Consider the following 17,803-nt stretch of genomic DNA (forward strand, 5'->3'; position numbering starts at 1 on the left):
GCTACCATTTGCCTGCGTAATGTTTTGTCCTTCACAGCCTTCTTTCTTTTGTTTTCTTTGTGTCAAGAGAAGAATGAGCATTGCTTGCCTTTCAGCTTCTTAATTATACTGTCGTTAATTTAGTGCCTGGCAGTATATGAAATAATGACATGAACACAATCTTTATTGCCATGTTTTGTAAGAAAAGACATCTCTTTTTCCTCTTGAAGATTACTCTTGATTTTTCTTTTGTTGTTTCAGTGCCCTTTCTGATATCAGCATTCACTTAGTCCAGCACATTTGCCAACCTCATGTTTATTTCCCAGATAGTCATAGAATCAAAGAATCACAGTATAGTTTGTGTTGGAAGGGACCCTTAAGATCACCCAGTTCCAACCCCCTGCTGTAGGTAGGGACACCTCCCTCTAGCCCAGGTTGGAAGCATCAGTTCTCTAGGCCAGGAGAAACGTGGATAGAAAGAGTATACTTAGTGATAACTAGAGACTTAAACAAGAAGGAAAGTGTAAATGCAATCTTGCTACCTTGGGGCGAGGAGCAGGACTAGAATATGTTGTTCCCCTCTGCAAGACTCACATGGATGATGTTCAGAAATCTCAGTTCTGGGAGTGTTATCTTCACAACCAGGTTTCAGCTTTATAATAACTTGAATGGACTGAGGAGGAAGGTGGCTCAGATGCCTTCTGTCCTCCCTGAATGGTGTCCTGGAGGTCTCTGTGTGTGGAAGACTCCATTTGCTGTGAGTGTGCTGTGCCATTGCAGAAAATTGCATTGAAAATACAGGGCAGGAGATATGATTTCCAGGCAGGGATTGACCAAGCCAGGTCTGGGCATGTTTCCATGGGGACAGGCCAAGGCCAGCATTGACAGCAGGATATTTCCCCAGTTGGATTGCATGCTGTTCCTGCTAATTGTGGACCTGCCATGAGGACGAGTGTTGGGTAATGTTACCAAAGGTCTTTCTTTTCATCTGGTCATTTGCACAGAGGACAGAAGGTGAAGAGAATGGCAAAGAGAAGGTGAAGGAAGCTCACAGTGTGAAGTTTGCTGAGAACTACTCATTATCAGTGGTAAGTCAGCTCTTATTTGAAATAAAACCCATCCTACAAACAAGGAAACATACACCTCTTGATATTTGATCATTATGCTCAGTAATGGTGACTTTGGAAGGTCATAATCATTTTATCTGCAAAATGGAATTGGAGTCTGCACAATGAACAGGTGGTGGGGGATGCTTTATTGCTTTTGGCTGCTATTTGTTTTATATGTGCTGTGGAGAGAAGACAATCCCTTATCTTCTTTGTTGTTATTGTTGTTGAGATATTGTTAAGGACTTATTATCACTTTATAAGCAACAAATTTTAATATGACTCAAATAATTCAGGGTTCTGAGCATTCCTTATCCTGTTTTATGTCATCATCTACATATACCTGAAGTAAAATAGGTAATAGTTTAATAGGACGGGCATTTTAGCCTTACATCAGCATGCCATAAACATACAACGCACCACATCATACAGGGTGCCACAAGGCAAATTAACTCCATCCCAATCATGTCCTCTGCAGTTTCTCACAAGAAAAAAGAAGGAAAAAAGGATTAAAAAATAAAATAAAAGATAAAATTCTAAATGGAAGTACTGATGATTTTGTGCTTATGGAAGCATTGCCTATTAGCTACAAAAGAGACCTAGGAAAAAGTTGCTTAAATTATAAGAACTGGATACAACCTGAAGGATATTAACTAATTTTTATTTTCACTCTTATTATATTTTGCTACAATTTAAAAATATAAATAAAATACCTGAAGTTTGCGGGATTTGAATGTGGGAGTCTTCAGTGCAGCTGATGCTGGTTGTTTTTGCATGTAATGGAGAGAAGATCACTATATTTTGAATTCTATAGACATAAAACATATTTTCTTGATCATATCCAATGTGCTTCCCTTAAAAAGTGATATTTCAATAGACGGTTTCTAGCAAATTTACTCTGTCCCATCAATGATGGCTTCAATCTGCAAACTGCAACTTATGAGTCATACATGTGGTTGGGGCCATACATGATGTTGAAGCCATAAATGATGTTGGGACCAATAGTCCATGCAGAGTAAATGCAGGATTATTTTGGTGGCATTTTTTCCCCCCTAGTGGCTGTTGTGTTCTGTGACACTGAATTCAGACATGAAGATCCTTTACCTTCTCTTGGCTGTTCTCCTCATTGTGCTCCAAAGATCTTTAGGTAAGAGCTCCATAAAGAAAAAGGAAACACCAAGGGAATTCTGTGAGTATAAACACAGTAAAATAGAAATGGAAAGGTCTTCCATCTTGGCTACTGCCATAGTAATTTGGTACACAGGGTGTGACTGCTGACCTTCTTGCATTGGAAAATGAGAGAATGCAATGGTGCAGAATACTGGAATATAGCTATCAAACCACAACCCTTGCTCGTACTTCATCTTCTTTGGGAAGGAAAATGAAGAGTCACCATCTTTGCACAGGTTTCATGCGTTTACCTAACGATGAGGCACAATGTGAGCAGGCAGGTGGGATCTGCACCAAGGACCACTGCTTCCATCTTCATTCCAGAGCCTTCGGGCGCTGCCAGCGAGGGGTCCAGTGCTGCCGGGCTGTGGTGAGCTACAGCTGTACAAGGATCAGATGTTTGTTGTGGAATGAGTTTGTTATATACCTTAGCAAATACACTCAGCTGGGTGATCTTGGAGGTGTTTTCCAACACTGGTGATTCTGTGATTCTCTCTTGCAGTACGACTAATATTTGCCAGGACCTCCGACCCGCTAAGCAGTTCTTCTGGTGATGTAAGAGATTCATCAACCTGGAATTTGGGGCTGAAAATACAGATTTAACGTGCACATATGCGTGCACCAAAGGCTGAACAGAAGTGGGAAGAAAAGGAACACTTTGGCAAGCAAATGAATTGACCTGAAGAGACTCTGACGGTGGTCACCGAACCACACAGTGAAGACTGGTGTTCCTTTTCTAAAATAAAACAGTTTCTAGCAAAATTACACTGCATCCCCCATGAGAAGATGCAGAGCAGACTGACCTTCAGATCAGATGCTCGTGTTTTTCTTTTCTACTTAGTATTAACAATTGTTATCCATTAACAATAATGGAATTAACATTGAAAGACAGAACCTCCAGGCTGGATGCACAGCTGAGGTTTTCATACTTTGTAGACCTTTATGCATTTTAATAAGTGTTCTTCAGAAGACTTGTGTCTGATCCTGATACCTGCAAGGAATTGTCTTGGTTTGTGATTTGCTGGAAGTCCTGGCTCCCATCTCACCCAGGGTTAGTGTGACATGATAAAAAACCCAGACTCACATACAGACAAGAATATGTCCAGATCCTCTTTCTTATTACCTTAACTAGCAAAGTCCAACAGCAGCTTGTACAAACCCCCGTGAATGGGTTAGTAGAAGACTGGCACAAAAGGACTGTGTGCATGGCCCGTGGCACTCCAAAACCAGTTCATAGCAGCTCATGGGGAGGAAAGTGTAGGTACCTTTATCCATTGCTCATCTGAGATCTTTTTGTTCTTTGCATTAGCTCTCTAGTGTGCTAAGCACATGGGACAACATGCTATGCCATGCCATGTCATTCCACGCCATGCCAGGCCATGCCATACTATCCCATCTCATCCCATGGCATGCCAAGTCATGCCATCCCATCTCATCCCATCCCATCCCATCCCATCCCATCCCATCCCATCCCATCCCATCCCATCCTATCCCATCCCATCCCATGCCACGCTATCCAATCCCATGCCATGCTATCTCACCCCATCCAATCCCAGAGTGTGTTTGGGGGCTTTTACTCATTTTTCTGCTGCTTTTTTTGAAACATTAGCAAGTTTGTTGGCAACCCTTGGAACAAAATGGGACACTTCTCCTCTTAACAGTGGAGACTCCAGGCTGATGGACACACATCCAAACAGCGCAATGCTGTGACAAATAGCTTACTATTTAGCATTCAGGGAAGCAACACCCCCTGCTGATGTAGACAAAATACAGGCAGTGGGACCAGAATCACATAGATTCCATGAGGTGGTTTCAAGACCTAAAGAACTTGTCCTTCTGCCATGCTGGGTTTCTCTGTGTTGACATTCCCAGCACTTCATGTTGGGTTGGCAGAGGACAGGAGAACAGACCCTACTTTGAACCCCAGCCTGGTGCTCTGGACTATTGGTGCTCTTTGGTGTACTAATGTGTGTTGCCACACAGATTGCTGCAACCCACACGCTTTAAGGATGATTTACTAGGAGTCAATGACACATCCATGTAAATTAACTTAATTTAGTTAAATAAGCTTCATTTACAAGTTGATTTTTTGCAGACAGTATTAACAACAAAACCACCCTGACATACACCAGCGAATGTCAGCAATGTGGTTTCACTTTGAATTGTGTTTATTAGAAATGAAGCTGCAAATCTCTATCAGAGGTACAAGAATTCCTCCTCAGATCTTCTCATGCTCCCAGGAGTCTTCACCCTGGTGGGAAAGGCTATTTGGGTTTGCACCAAAGTTCAAAGATCCATTGATGTCATAAGGCAGGAGATGTCTCAGATTCCCAGGGATCTTGGTCAGTGAGGTCTCAGATTTAGGAGCTGGGTGACCTGCAAAGAGAAATCAGGGGGTGACCTATTTAACCTTTCTCTATCCAGACAAGACCTTCCCATCTCAGGCTGGTGTAGACACCTGGTAACACATGAGGTTGAAGACTACAAAAACAACTGATTTACGTTGTCCAAAAAAAGGGTAGGTATGATACAGCTCATTTGATATGAAATATCATTTGCTGCAGAACTGGATCACGGCATACTACAGCATTGCTCCACATTATGTATCTCCTGTAGATACAGAGGCTTTCTCCTGGTGCTGATGAAAACACGTTTTACTTCCAGAGAGTGGAAGATCTCCTACAGCACTTTGCTCTGATACTTGGCACTCTGCACCTAATAGAACAGCCCAGGTGGAGAATTGCATTCCAGGTATGAGTTCTGACTTGCTTCTAGTTCTGCTATGCTGATACCCCTGGGTTTCTCAGGAGGAACTCCCTTACCATTTGCAGCATTTCAGCTTCCCACCACGGCAGGTCCCAATCTCAACTAAAGGAACATGGCATGCAACAAAAGAGCAGGAGCCATGGCTCTGCCGGCATGCTAAGGTGTCAGGGTCTTCCTGGCTGTAAGCTGCAAGAAATCAAGGGGAAAATGACATTTATTTACCACGGCAGAGCATAAGGAGAGATTCAGCATAAGATTACAAGGCATGCTATGTGATACCCTGACACAGTACTTGGCATGCAGGTTTGTGATTGGGGTATCTTTAAAATTAATCTCATGCCACCCTGAAAAGGCGATGTTATCCAAGTTAGAATGTCTTAACTGGGCTTTTTCAGGCTTTCAGCCCAAATTTCAGCAGATGTAAATTGTATTCAACATTCATTATCTTCTGATTTGAATAGCTTCCTGCATGCTCACAGGGAAGCTGTGTTGCCAAATATAATGTAGTCAGGCTCAAACAGATGGAGTAAAAATCATGGGAGGTAAATCTTAACCACAGCCAAACCCAGGGAATACAACACATTCCACTAGAACTCTTTATACAGCTCTATATATACTTAGAAATTAGGTCAGTGACTGTTGTCACTGGTGTTGTATGTGATTTTAGGTAGCCACTGTGCTGGTTTAACCATGGTTGATATGTTCAGAACTGAAAAACCAAATGCTCATGTGATGTCAAACTGCTCCTCCGTCATCACAGGACAGCTGCCTGGGTTTATCCCATGTGAAATGCTATCCTCAGGTTTGGGTCAGAGGGTTTACAGGTTAAACATTACTCATTCCAACTGAGATGTTCAGCCTGAAATTCAAATGGCATTCTTTGTACATTATTGAAGTGGATCTCCTACAAGCTCCTGCTCATGGGCTAAGTGGCTGTACATCCCTTCACTGAGTAGACAGGCACTTGCTGGGCTAGGGAAGGTAGTACAGATCTAAGTGTACTGTAAACCAAAGCAGCAACGGAGAAAGCTTAAACTTCTCTAAAGCACTTAGGACAGCCTAGAATTAAGCATTTCAAACCCATTTAACACACAGAGACAATGGAAAGTTCAGGCAAAGCCCCATAGTCACAACTACCGATCTGCTGATCTAGGATACACACTCAGGAGGTGTGAGTGTAAATGTGAGAAGAGAAAGCTCTCATATTACAAGACGGTGTCTTAAGTGTCACCCCACAAAGCTGCCTGAATACAGAGGGAGAGCATCTTCTTTCCATCCTTCCAATCACATAACCGGACACAGGGTGCTCAGGGCTAGAATGAGACCACAGGCAAGTCAAGGACCTTGACTCAGTAGGTTAAAGACTATGGCTATGAATAAGGAAAGGCAGTTTAAGTATGACAAGAGTCCAAGAGCATAGAGGCTAGGACTCCTCTGCACAAGTTCCCTTTTAGTCTCCTTCTCACCTATTTTCCATCTTACCTGGAGCAGCCTGGAAAAGGAAGAAGAGAAGAGCAACAAGGAAGAAAAGGATTCTCATGATTGTCCTCTGCTGTGGAATAGCCTTTGCAGCTGTGAAGACACCTGAAGGTGTTCGGAAGCTGAGGTATGAGGCAGAAGCTGGCTGGTCCCTGCTCTTATAAAGGCTGTGGGTCTGGACAGTGCAGACGCTTCAGGGGAGGAGGAGTGGTGAGAGTTCGTTGCCCTATGACTGCAGAGATTGGTGATGTATGAAGATGTTGCAACCCGACGCATTTGAAGACGCTTGACCTGAGCAAGGACCAAATGACGCCCTGTGCTCACATGCCCTGTGACAGCTGATGGGCTGCACCCGGGGAGGACACAGGATTGGAGCAGGAGGGAGGCGGGTTCCTGTTTCCACAGTACTGTAAACCATGCAGGTTTGCTGAGGTCCCGTGGCTCTTGGACATGGTGTTGTCACAGACTGTCCTCTTCCCAGACACGGGATGCTGCAAGCATACCAAGACTGCATGAAACAGGGATGTAACAGATCCTCCTACTTGGATGGAAGAGTGGGGCAGGGCTTTGGTCCTCTCTTGAGTTGGAATTGTGTGGCTGCATGTGAAGGAGTCAGAAGTAAAAGGGCTGTGGACATCCCTACTTCCCCCCATCCCTGTCCATGATATCTGCAACTTGGTGCAATTTCTCCCTGGTGTTCTGGCACTGTTCAAAGCTCAATTGCTATCTGCATCTTTTATTTGAAACCTCAGCCATGACTTCTTAACACACCAGGAAGATGAAGTCATTAGACAGAGAGAACCAGAAGGAACATCTCTGTTGTGAGAGATTGCATCTCAGTTCCCTTTCGGCAACCAACTAAACCCTATCTTGAAGATGCTGAGATTGTGTGCTTCAAGGCTCCTGCCTGCACTGATTTCCTCTACCCCACTCTGATGGCTACAGCCTTAATACTTGTGCTTATCGCTGAGAAATGCCACTCTTAATGCATGTGAAAACTGGATATGTTTTATTGCTATTTCTTTTTGCAAATGGTGGAAGCCAAGAATCATTAATGAAATCAAGTCATGAGGGTGCCTAATTTTTTACTGCTTCTGTGCAAAAATAAATAGTAAGAAGCCATTTAATGCTTGTGCATGGAGGTCATGGTGTTCCATGTCTGGTAAAGCAGTTGAAACAAACTGGGGCAGGTAGGACCATGTATAAGACTGTAGGTTCATGCACTGCCATGGCCTCATGAGCTCCAAGGGAAGCGCAGTGAGCCTCATATCTTCCTGTGATACATGATAGGCACAACACCCAGCAGATGTACGTAGGGTATGCATGTATGTTTCCTTCCCTTTTCACCTCCTGGGCTGACAGTTTTGCATTGATCAGATGTGTTTCTGTGTTGAAGTCTTTATAGGATACCCTGAGTTGAAAGAAACCGATAAGGATCATTGTGTTCAACTCCTGGGGAACACAATGAGAAAACTGAACTCCAAGAAGTGAGACATCAAGGGTGAAGCTGCTTGCTACCAAGTATGCAAAAATAACAGGATTTAATGGAGAAGGAAGATGCACTTGTCTCCTTCTTGCATAACCTTTTCCTGCCTGTCCCAGGGATGTTTGTTTTGGGGAGTGAGGCTGCTGAGCAAACCCTGCTGATATCAGCACGTGGTGCTACACGCTATTCAGTGTTCTTTGGACCCAAACACTGTCGTGAGAGGGAAGGAAGTGGGGAATGGCTCCATCTTCCTCATTTCCCTCCCCAGTCTCCTTCCACTGAAAGATAAACACAGTCCAGGCAATAACAGCACCCACAAAGGTGGCTTGGGAGTAAACAAGTAGGTGTCAGCAAGCAGTGGTGTTGAGTCCCCCTATCCTAAGGTAAAGGGCAAGGAAGGAAAACCAGTGAGAGGCTCTGAATACACAGTGATGGTAACAGTGGGCGGAAGGTGCAGGATGTTCGTTACCCTTGACGGAGCACTTGATAGAGGCTTCTCATGCATGAAACTAGGTTTCAGAGGGAGTTCTCCAGTCTTAGTGCCTGAAGTGATTGTGCAAGGTCAGCCATAGGACAGCCTCCAATCTGGCTTCCTACCTTAGGAGTGAGCTACGAGGGGGAGAAGTCACTGAGCAGCAAGTTGCTGGAAAATCCATATCACAATCACTGTTTAAAAATCTGGTCCATCCTTCAGGTAGTTGGGAAAGAGACTTTCTAAGGTCCTGCATTAGCTTTCAAAGCATTTGGGAGGTCTCTTTTTTCCCCTCTGGTTTGTATCATCTGGTTTGAATCATCACTGAGATGCACTGACAAACAGATTTGGTCCAGTTGCTTTCCTTCAGATCTTCAGGAAAGGAAAAAAAGGATTTCTTACCAGGGACACTCTCAATAGACGTGAGATGAGGGGCAGCTTGAGGGGAACACTCAATAATCAGTGTATGAGAGATTCAAGCCAGCAAAGTGATGCAGGTGGCTTCTGGTTGAAGCAGAAGCCCTTCATGGATGTGAGATGAAGCATCTAGAGACAAGTAGGGACCACCATGCCTGGAGAACTCTATGACTTATACATTGCAGATGTGCTTCACTGGGACAAGGAGGAAATCTGAGTTTAACCAGAGTTAATAACAAAGATTTCCTTTAGGGGGAACTTGAGGGCTGGAAAACAGATGAGCTGTGCCTGCAGTACGAGAATGGGACCAAGTTATGGGAATGAGACATATGGCTGATGGTTAGATGAGGGTCTTCACTGAAGCTTAGGAATGGCTCAACCAGGCATTCCCTGTAAGAGCCATGGCTCAGGGGTTAGCACACATCAGAGACCATCTTGCTATGCACCACAAATGCAGTCATCTGACTTTGGAAAAAGAGAGGTTTTGTAAGCAGTCTTCCACTTTGCCATAAAACTGCTCCCTCACTTTTTAGTCATTGGTATAGATGTGGTTGAGTCTTTATGAACTAAGAGTGCTTCTGCAGGTCACCACACTTCAAGAGGTATAACAGAAAAGGTGCCCCAGCAGCTTATGTCACCTCAAGTATGTAAAGAACTGAGATAAAAAAAAACATTATTAGGCTTTTAGGCATTTAAGGACACTGTAATTTCTTGATGATGTTTTATCTAAAAGTAGAGAACCATCTATCCTGTGAAAAAAATAAGTTATCTGAAGATTGGTCATTCTCCTCTTCCTCCTCTGGGTCTGCACCCGGTGAACTGAACAGGTAGAAGCTGGATCTGTTGTGCTCTTCAGACTAGCAAAATGGGAGAGATTGATGAGGAAACTAAGGCCACAGGAAGGAAATAAAATACCACACCACAGCCTCTGTGTTAATTTCAACTTTTCTGATTTCCGCACTTCCCTTCTGTTTCTGATTGAGATAAATCCTTCTGCCTTCCCACATAAACAAATGTAGATTGATAGGATAGAATCATAGAAGCACAGAATGGCCTGGGTTGAAAAGGACCACAATGACCATCTGATTTCAACCCCTGCTATGTGCAGGGTCACCAACCAGCAGCCCAGGCTGCCCAGAGCCACATCCAGCCTGGCCTTGAATGCCTGCAGGGATGGGGCATCCACAGCCTCCTTGGGCAACCTGTTCCAGTGTGTCACCACCCTCTGGGGGAAAAACTTCCTCCTCATATCCAACCCAAACCTCCTGTCTCAGTTTCAAACCATTCCCCCTTGTCCTGTCACTGTCTACCCTCCTAAACAGCCGTTCCCCCTCCTGTTTATACACTCCCTTCTAATACTGGAAGGCAATAGTGAGTTTTCCTGGAGCCTTCGCATCTCTAAGCTAAATAAGCCCAGTTCATTCAACCTTTCTTCATAGGGGAAATGGAATAGATAAAAGGATGGACATAAGGACAGACAGACAGATAGATATATTGATATATAAAAAGCTCCAGAAGGAGCAGTTTCTGTGGCTGGATATAAATCCAGATTCAGAGATGTGGGAATCATGTCAATTACCTACAAATCGGCTCCTCCGCCATGAGGAAATACCTAGTTTGTTTCTCATGCACCTGGTTGAAATCAGCCTCGTGTTGCCTTAACAACCTTTCAAGATGATAGATGTAAGAAACTGACTCCAAAACCAGACCTTATGCTGCCATGACTAGTTGTGATGGGAGAAAAAAGGTTGATTGCGAGGCTGTAATCATAGGTGGATATGCTGTAAAACATACAGGTTTTGCATTTTAGCACTACAGATTTCTTGGCTATGTCTGTTTCTCCCTCTTTTCTGGGACACAGAGAAGTCATACCCACAATATTTACTAGAAATAGTTTGATTTGTTGTTTTTTTTCTTCATTTTCCTCTTTTTATAAGACACAACGTTTGTATTCTTGTATGAATGCTACTGAATACAGGTCTGATGTTTAGCAACAATTAAGAGATCATAGTTCTTGGCTTAAGAAGACATTTATTTGTGTGTGTGAATAAAATATTATTGTATGTATTATACGTATTGCTTCATATGCTTCAAGAGCTGCATGAACCCGAAGTGACTGAGCATCCAAACATCCCGTGAGGTAGGCTGGAATAGGTGGCCAAAGTGCCAAAGTGGCTTGTGTATTAATTAAAAGCAAAAAAAGGGAGTGACTTCAGAGAGGAAAACCTGGATCTCCAGAAGCAGGGTGCTAACAGGACGTGCCCTCTGGAAGCTTCTTTGAATGGTCATTTCCAGAGGGTTTAGACAGAGGAGGAATCCATCAAAATCAGCTCCTCAAGGCAGTGCGAATGATGCTGGTACGAGGGCACTGACCCAGTGAAAGCCTTTCCTTACTCTGTCGGAACCCTGTAAGGATACAAAGAACCTCATTACTTTGCTGAAGTGGGATGAAGATCCGTTTCTGAAAGACTCGATTACTGCTGGTTACCATTAAGAATAAACTTATATGTTGGGTTTGAGATGCAGTTTGTAAAAACCTCCACGTAGATGCCTACAAAGAAGGGTCTGTATGGGTGCTGTGTGTGTAGGTCCGCACACAACCGGTCTACATGAACTGTGCTCACTGGCAAACCAGTTCTGTTACCACTGGTAGTAAGTCATCGACTCAGCTCTCCTTAGAATAAAGACTGGGGATTTTGTTTCATGATTTAAACACACAAGTTGAGTGCCTTTTGAAGAGCCCTGCAGTAGGTATCCACTTGGCCTCCAGCATTGTTTTCCCATAGGCCATATCAGCCAGACCTATGAATACGGTTTAGATACTCCAAGGCACCTCAAGTGACACTAAGCACCACAGTTTTGTTTATTGAATCAAATCCTTTGTGCCCAGTTTCCTTCCAAGTAGATCGAATTCTCAGTTGGAAAAAGGAGATATTGGACATCAGAATATCGTTTCAGGCCTAGCAGAAGTTCTAAGAGACATTCAGTGCTGAAAATCCGCCATCCGCTGTCACCACTCTATTTAGCAGCTATAGGGCTTGTACAAAGGAGCAGCAGGCAAAGAAAATGCTCTCCTTTCCACCCTGCAGCACTTACTTGGCACAGCAGTTTAACAGCCCCATATGGCACTGTCCAGAGATGGTGAAGGTGGGGGGACATGCCCCAGCACGGCAGAAATTCCCCTGAGACCTGCATGCTATGGTGTCAGGGAAAAGTGAGTCTGCTGAGCCTGTGGGGAGAGGAAGGTGTTAAAATCTCAGTTTTTAGGATAAATATGCAATAAAGGATAAATATGCAATAAAGGATAAATATGCAATAAAGGATAAGTATGCAATAAAGGATAAATGCACAATAAATCATATGCTGTTGATTTTTTTAATCAAGAATAGTCTGCCTGAGAACGGATGTTCTTGGGCTAATCTAGTGCATTGCACCAGCATCATAGATGGCCTCTCAGTTGGCCACAGCTTATTCTCCTCCTAGGCACACAGTTGTGCTTGCATCTCCTTTCGGTGTTCAGGTTTATGTTGTATCTCACCTGGAGCAGCCTGGAAGAGGAAGAGGAAAACAGAGAAGAGAAGGAAGAGGATCTTCATGGCTCAGTTGTGGACCGTGTGCCCCAATTCCTCACAGACCGAAGGAGGATGACGTTTGTTTGAGGAAGAGGGAAGGGAAGGTGCCTGGCATTTATAGGGGTTGTGGGATTGTGAAAGTTTGACGGCTGAGTGCTCTGTCAATAAGTAACTGCACCCAACCTTTTCTCAAGCGGTCGGTTATCCCCCATATCACAGGCTGCAGTGAAGTATCTGGTGAAAATGTTGCAATCTGCAACAGTGAATTTCCACTGACCGTGACGGCCAGTTGTATAATGGGGCTACCGGCCAAGCCCCAAACCTCTGGATTTTGCAGATTTGTTTCCAACATGGGCACGGGCATGGAACATGCAAAGTGCTTGGGAGTCAGCTGTTGGAGCCCAATCCCAGCACTGGTCCAGGCCTTATTGCTTGCTTATGAGTCCTGTAGTGTTTGTCTCCCCATCCCTCCTACTGAGGGAAAGCAATGGGAAACGTTTCAGTCTTGGTGCATTTTTGCTTTGCTGCTTTTAATGCAAGTTCCAGACTACCCTCACCCAGTGCAGAGGGCTGACACAAAGGTCTCTCCCTCCCTTAATTCTCACTCATCCCATCTTGAACACTCTGCATTTTTCACCAGCTTTTGAAATCTACTTTTATTTCCCCTCCTATTGCCCCAAAAGGTTTGAAGAACGGTATGAACCCATAAGAGATTTATGGATTGTATGGGAGGGATCATAAAATCCTAGAATCATTTGGGTTGGAAGACCTTTCAGTGGCTACCTTTAGCCCTGGCAAAGATGAGTTTGCTGTGTGTGACATACAGGCCTGCCACTCCTGAAGTGTTGAGTGTCACAACTTTTGTTCTAAGAATTCTTAGCAAGACGAACACACGACTGATGCTTATGTTTAATCTACATGCTAACTAGCAAGCTTAGGGAGCAGCCAGGTGAGTTACCTGCTAATGCAGTGAATAACAATGAGGTAAACGCTGTTTTTACTCTTTCATCCATAAAATCTAATCACCAGGGACTGCTCAGCACTCCAGAATGTTCTTTTCATACCACTGCCTTGGAAATTATCCTCTGGTGAGGACCCTGCTAACACATGCAGCATTTATAGAATCACAGAACAGCCAAGGTTGGAAAAGACCTACAGGATCACCCAGTCCAACCACCCACCCATCACCAACAGTTCTCATTAAACCTTATCTCTCAACACAACGTCCAAATGTTCCTTGAACACCCCCAGTGTCAGTGACTCCACCGCCTCCCTGGGCAGCCCATTCCACTGCCTGACCACCCTTTTGGAAAAGCAGCATTTCCTAACCTCCAACCTGAATCTCAATTTGAGGCCATTCCCTCTCATCCTATCACTATTTAAACAAGCTCCTCTCGCTTTCAGGGCTGTGCCGGTCCCCACATGCGAAATTAAACTACATCTACTATCAAACAGATAATATCTCACTGGTGCAAATTTCCATGGCGTTCACAGATCTTGACACAAACACTTAAATCTCAGAGAGGGAGAGCAGCCCTCCAGTAAAGCAAGCAATTTTTTAAGCTCTGCTAGCATGCGTATGGCCTGAAAATATCATTCAGAGCAATAGGAAAATTCCATGACTTTGACTGCTAACAAAAAAACAAAGACAGGTGCAGGCTGGTTGCTTCAAACCAGGACAAACTTGTACAGGATGCCCTGAGAGCAGAGCCATTGGTGTTGCAGTGACCATTGGCTGGAACATGCCGATGTGTGCACGGAGCTGCTCCCATGGCTGCCAGGGCCAGGAAGGAGTTCTGCTGGAGCCTCGGTTGAATGTTGACTTCCAGGCACAATCTGGAAGCTCCGGGAGCTGTAAGGTACCTACCCCAAGAGAATGGAGCTAAGCAAATAGGTTTTAAGGGGTCTCACTGAAAATCTTACTTAGGAATGCTGCAATGTGGATACGACAGAAAGAATTCCTCGGAAATGTTCATAGAATCACAGAATCACCAAGGTTGGAAAAGGCCTACAAGATGATCCAGTCCAACCTTCCACCTATCACCAATAGCTCTCACCAAACCATGTGCCTCAACACAACATCTAAATGTTCCTTGGACGTTCCTTGAACATATTGATAATGAATGAAAGGGACTGTGTGGATATCTCCCTCTTTTCTTCCTCTCTTGATTGACCATCTCCAGCTAAAGGTACTTCATAATGGGTGCCATATGCACTGTTGTTTTCTTTTGTGTCAGTGTTTTCTCAGAGCTCTCCCAAGCACAGCTAAAAAGCTAACGACCAGTAGAACTTGGGGATGAGCTCTTTGTAGGGTCTGAGAACTGTTATGCTTTGAGGAGTGTTTATTGATACAGGTGTACATGTATTTAGGCACAGGTAAGTCTTGATTTTGCCATTTTAACTAGGAATATGCATTTAAAGCTACATAGGCACACGATTATTTAGAAGAACATAAACTTATATACCAGTAACACCATGTTTATCCCGACAGACACTTCAGTATTCTCCTTACATTCCTGATTACGGCACAAATCCTTGCAATACATAGAGAGTGGTTTATATTTGTGGTGCTTCATCTTTCATCGGTCAAAAGCAAAGCAAGCAAATAGAATCTGTCGATACTTTGTTTTTCAGTTGTCTTAAACTTCCAAGATTTAGCAAACCGATAAAAAATGTGGGCTGAAATCTTACATTCCTCTTATAATCAAGTACGTGTAGGGTAATTTAAACAAAAACATACAGGTTTTCCTAAGTGAGAGAATGCCAGTGGATGAGCAAATTCCTAGCATCCTCAAAAAGGCACACAAACCTGAGACAGGCAGGAAAGGAGACTGAAAAGTTCAAGGACACCATATGGCTGGAGTCTGGCTACCTGGTCAATTATTACCTATTGGCAGCTTGGCTACCCTTGGTTGATCTGATCTCCATTGCATTTGTCATCGTGTTGCAATCCATACGGTGAGTCAGTTAAATAAACCTGTGCACGCCGGTGCTAAAACACTACACAGCCAATGCAATGTCCCCTAAACCCTGTGCAAGATGAAGATTCCCCTGTAGAGATGGAGTCTGAAGGAATAACAACCAGTGTTTGTGAGGAAGAGTGTGAGGCCAGAACTGCTGATTGTTATGGGAAGAAGGCAAATTCCTCTCCTGTCTTATCCTAGTATCAATGAATCATAGGATGGCTTGTGTTAAAAGGGACCTTAAAGCCCATCCAGCCACAACCCCTGCCACAGGTTGTTTTCCCTCCACCAGCTCAGGCTTCCCAGGGCCCATCCATGGCCTTGGGCACCTCTAGGCATGGGGCACCCACAGCTCTGGGCAGCAGTGCCAGGGCATCACTACCATCTCAGTGAAAACTTTCCCTCTGACACCCAATCTAAATCTCCCCTCTTATAGTTTGAAGCCATTTCAAATTGTCCTACCAGCCCATGTAAAAAAGTTGTTTTCTCCTGGAGGTGCTGAGCCTTCTATGCAGATGTTATTGTAGGAAACAGCACAAAAAGTTGTAGCTGTAGGTGTCCCTGTTCATTTCAGGGAGTTGGATTAGATAATCTTTAAAGGTCTCTTCCAACACAAACAATACTGTGATTCTATGGGGTCACATATATCAGACAGATCAGTGAGGGATTGATCTTCACCTTCATACACATGATGGTTGGTGTGGATAACAGACAAGTCTGCTGTGTCCAAAATCTCATGCCTGTGGAATTAGAAAAGATGCCCTAAAGTACAATACTTCAAGGAGCAAAGAAAACAGACCATGTGGAAGGCTCCCTTTGAGTAAGGAGATGGTTTCTCCAGTATATGCGACTACTTCATATCTAGCCCTCTGGAGAACAGATTACGTCTCCTGCTTCATGTAATCAAGAAGATAATCAGTTTCCAATGAACAAACCAGTACCTTGTGAAATGTGTTCAGGGGCTGGGTGCTTTCTAACACCCTATGGGCTACATCTGCTGGGGAAAGGAAGGGAAGGAGCAGCACCTGGTTGGGGATCAGGATCTCTGCCCTTGTGTCTTCATCACCACAATGTTTGCTTGTTAGTTACTATCTTGAAACCAGGTATTTTTGTACAAAACTGGAGAGTAGAGTAGAGTAGAGTAGAGTAGAGTAGAGTAGAGTAGAGTAGAGTAGAATAGAATAGAATAGAATAGAATAGAATAGAATAGAATAGAATAGAATAGAATAGAATAGAATAGAATAGAATAGAATAGAATAGAATAGAATAGAATGTAGTAGAGTGGAATAGGATGGAACAGTTTGAGTTGGAAGGGACCTTTAAAGGCCATGTAGCCCAACTCCCTTGCAATGGGTGGGAATATCTGCATCTCAATCAGGTGCTCAGGGATCTGGCTCTGCAGCTAGTTTCAGGTCACTTTCTTGCTGGAACTTTTCATTTGTGGGTTCGAAGGGCCTCAATATAGGACTATGATATTTCTTAGGCATCAGAGACAGGACCTTAAAAATCTCCTTGATACTTCCTCTCTCTATTCCCTTTAATACCTCCTTGATTTTCATCTGCTGAAGTTGACCAAACAGTCAAGGCCATTTGAAGGCATTCATCCCTGTCACCCCAGCACCTAAGAGGGTCACTTCTAGCCTTCAGCATAAAGGTACCTGCAGAGTCACCCGCTGCTAATATCTCCTGCTCCCCTGTGCATGACTTTGCTGAGAAACCAAGCCTGTAACAGCAGCACCTCTCAACCCACGCTTCAGACAGCATTCCAGCTGGGTAATGAGCCCAGACTCCAGCAGGCAATGACCTTTGGAAAGGCCAGGATTTGCTTGCAGCAGGCAGGGCTGCATTTTTCAGGAGTCCCCCGTGTGGTTTGCACGCCCACGTCTCTGTTGGGGGTGTAAAGCATGGTTTCAGCTGCCCTTCACCCTCACCTCTGGTCCTTCAGAGGTGCATTGTGTATAGCTCTGTGGGCGTTGGTACAAAGAGCATGTGTAAATGTTTGGCTTTGGTAAAGAACTATGGAAGTACAGAGAGAAAAAAGAACATGCCAGCCTCCTTCTCACAGCAAAGGAATTATTATTACTTCTTCACAGGCAAGCCCTGTGGATTGCCTCCCTTCAGGAATTACCTACAAGGCAGAATTCCCAGCTGGCTATCCGTATCACCTGGAGTTGATTGTCAACGTGTCCACTTTGCCTTATGATCTAGGTTTTGTTTTATGCCTGACTTCCTCACTGAGCTGGGTCAGAAGGATGCACAGAATGAGGTAATACTGGAGCAGTTTGGGTTGGGATCAGTCTTAAAGAGCCTCAGCCCCAACCCCTGCCATGGGCAGGGACACCTCTGACAGTCCTGGCTGCCCACAGCCCCATCCATGGCCTTGGGCACTGTCA

At 44.2% G+C, this 17,803-nt stretch overlaps 1 protein-coding gene across 1 annotated transcript; it reads right to left on the reverse strand.

Moving 5' to 3' along the window:
* Positions 1-5,073: 5,073 nt before the first annotated feature.
* LOC140250576 (gallinacin-9) lies at positions 5,074-6,600 on the reverse strand. Its single transcript, XM_072333375.1, has 2 exons — positions 6,504-6,600; positions 5,074-5,207 (listed from the first exon to the last, which is right to left on the reverse strand). The coding sequence occupies exons 1-2, from the start codon at positions 6,559-6,561 to the stop codon at positions 5,074-5,076; spliced, it is 192 nt and encodes a 63-aa protein (XP_072189476.1). The 5' UTR covers positions 6,562-6,600.
* Positions 6,601-17,803: the final 11,203 nt, after the last annotated feature.

This window comes from Excalfactoria chinensis, chromosome 3 (assembly GCF_039878825.1).
Source record: "Excalfactoria chinensis isolate bCotChi1 chromosome 3, bCotChi1.hap2, whole genome shotgun sequence".
NCBI classification, from domain to species: Eukaryota; Metazoa; Chordata; class Aves; order Galliformes; family Phasianidae; genus Excalfactoria; species Excalfactoria chinensis.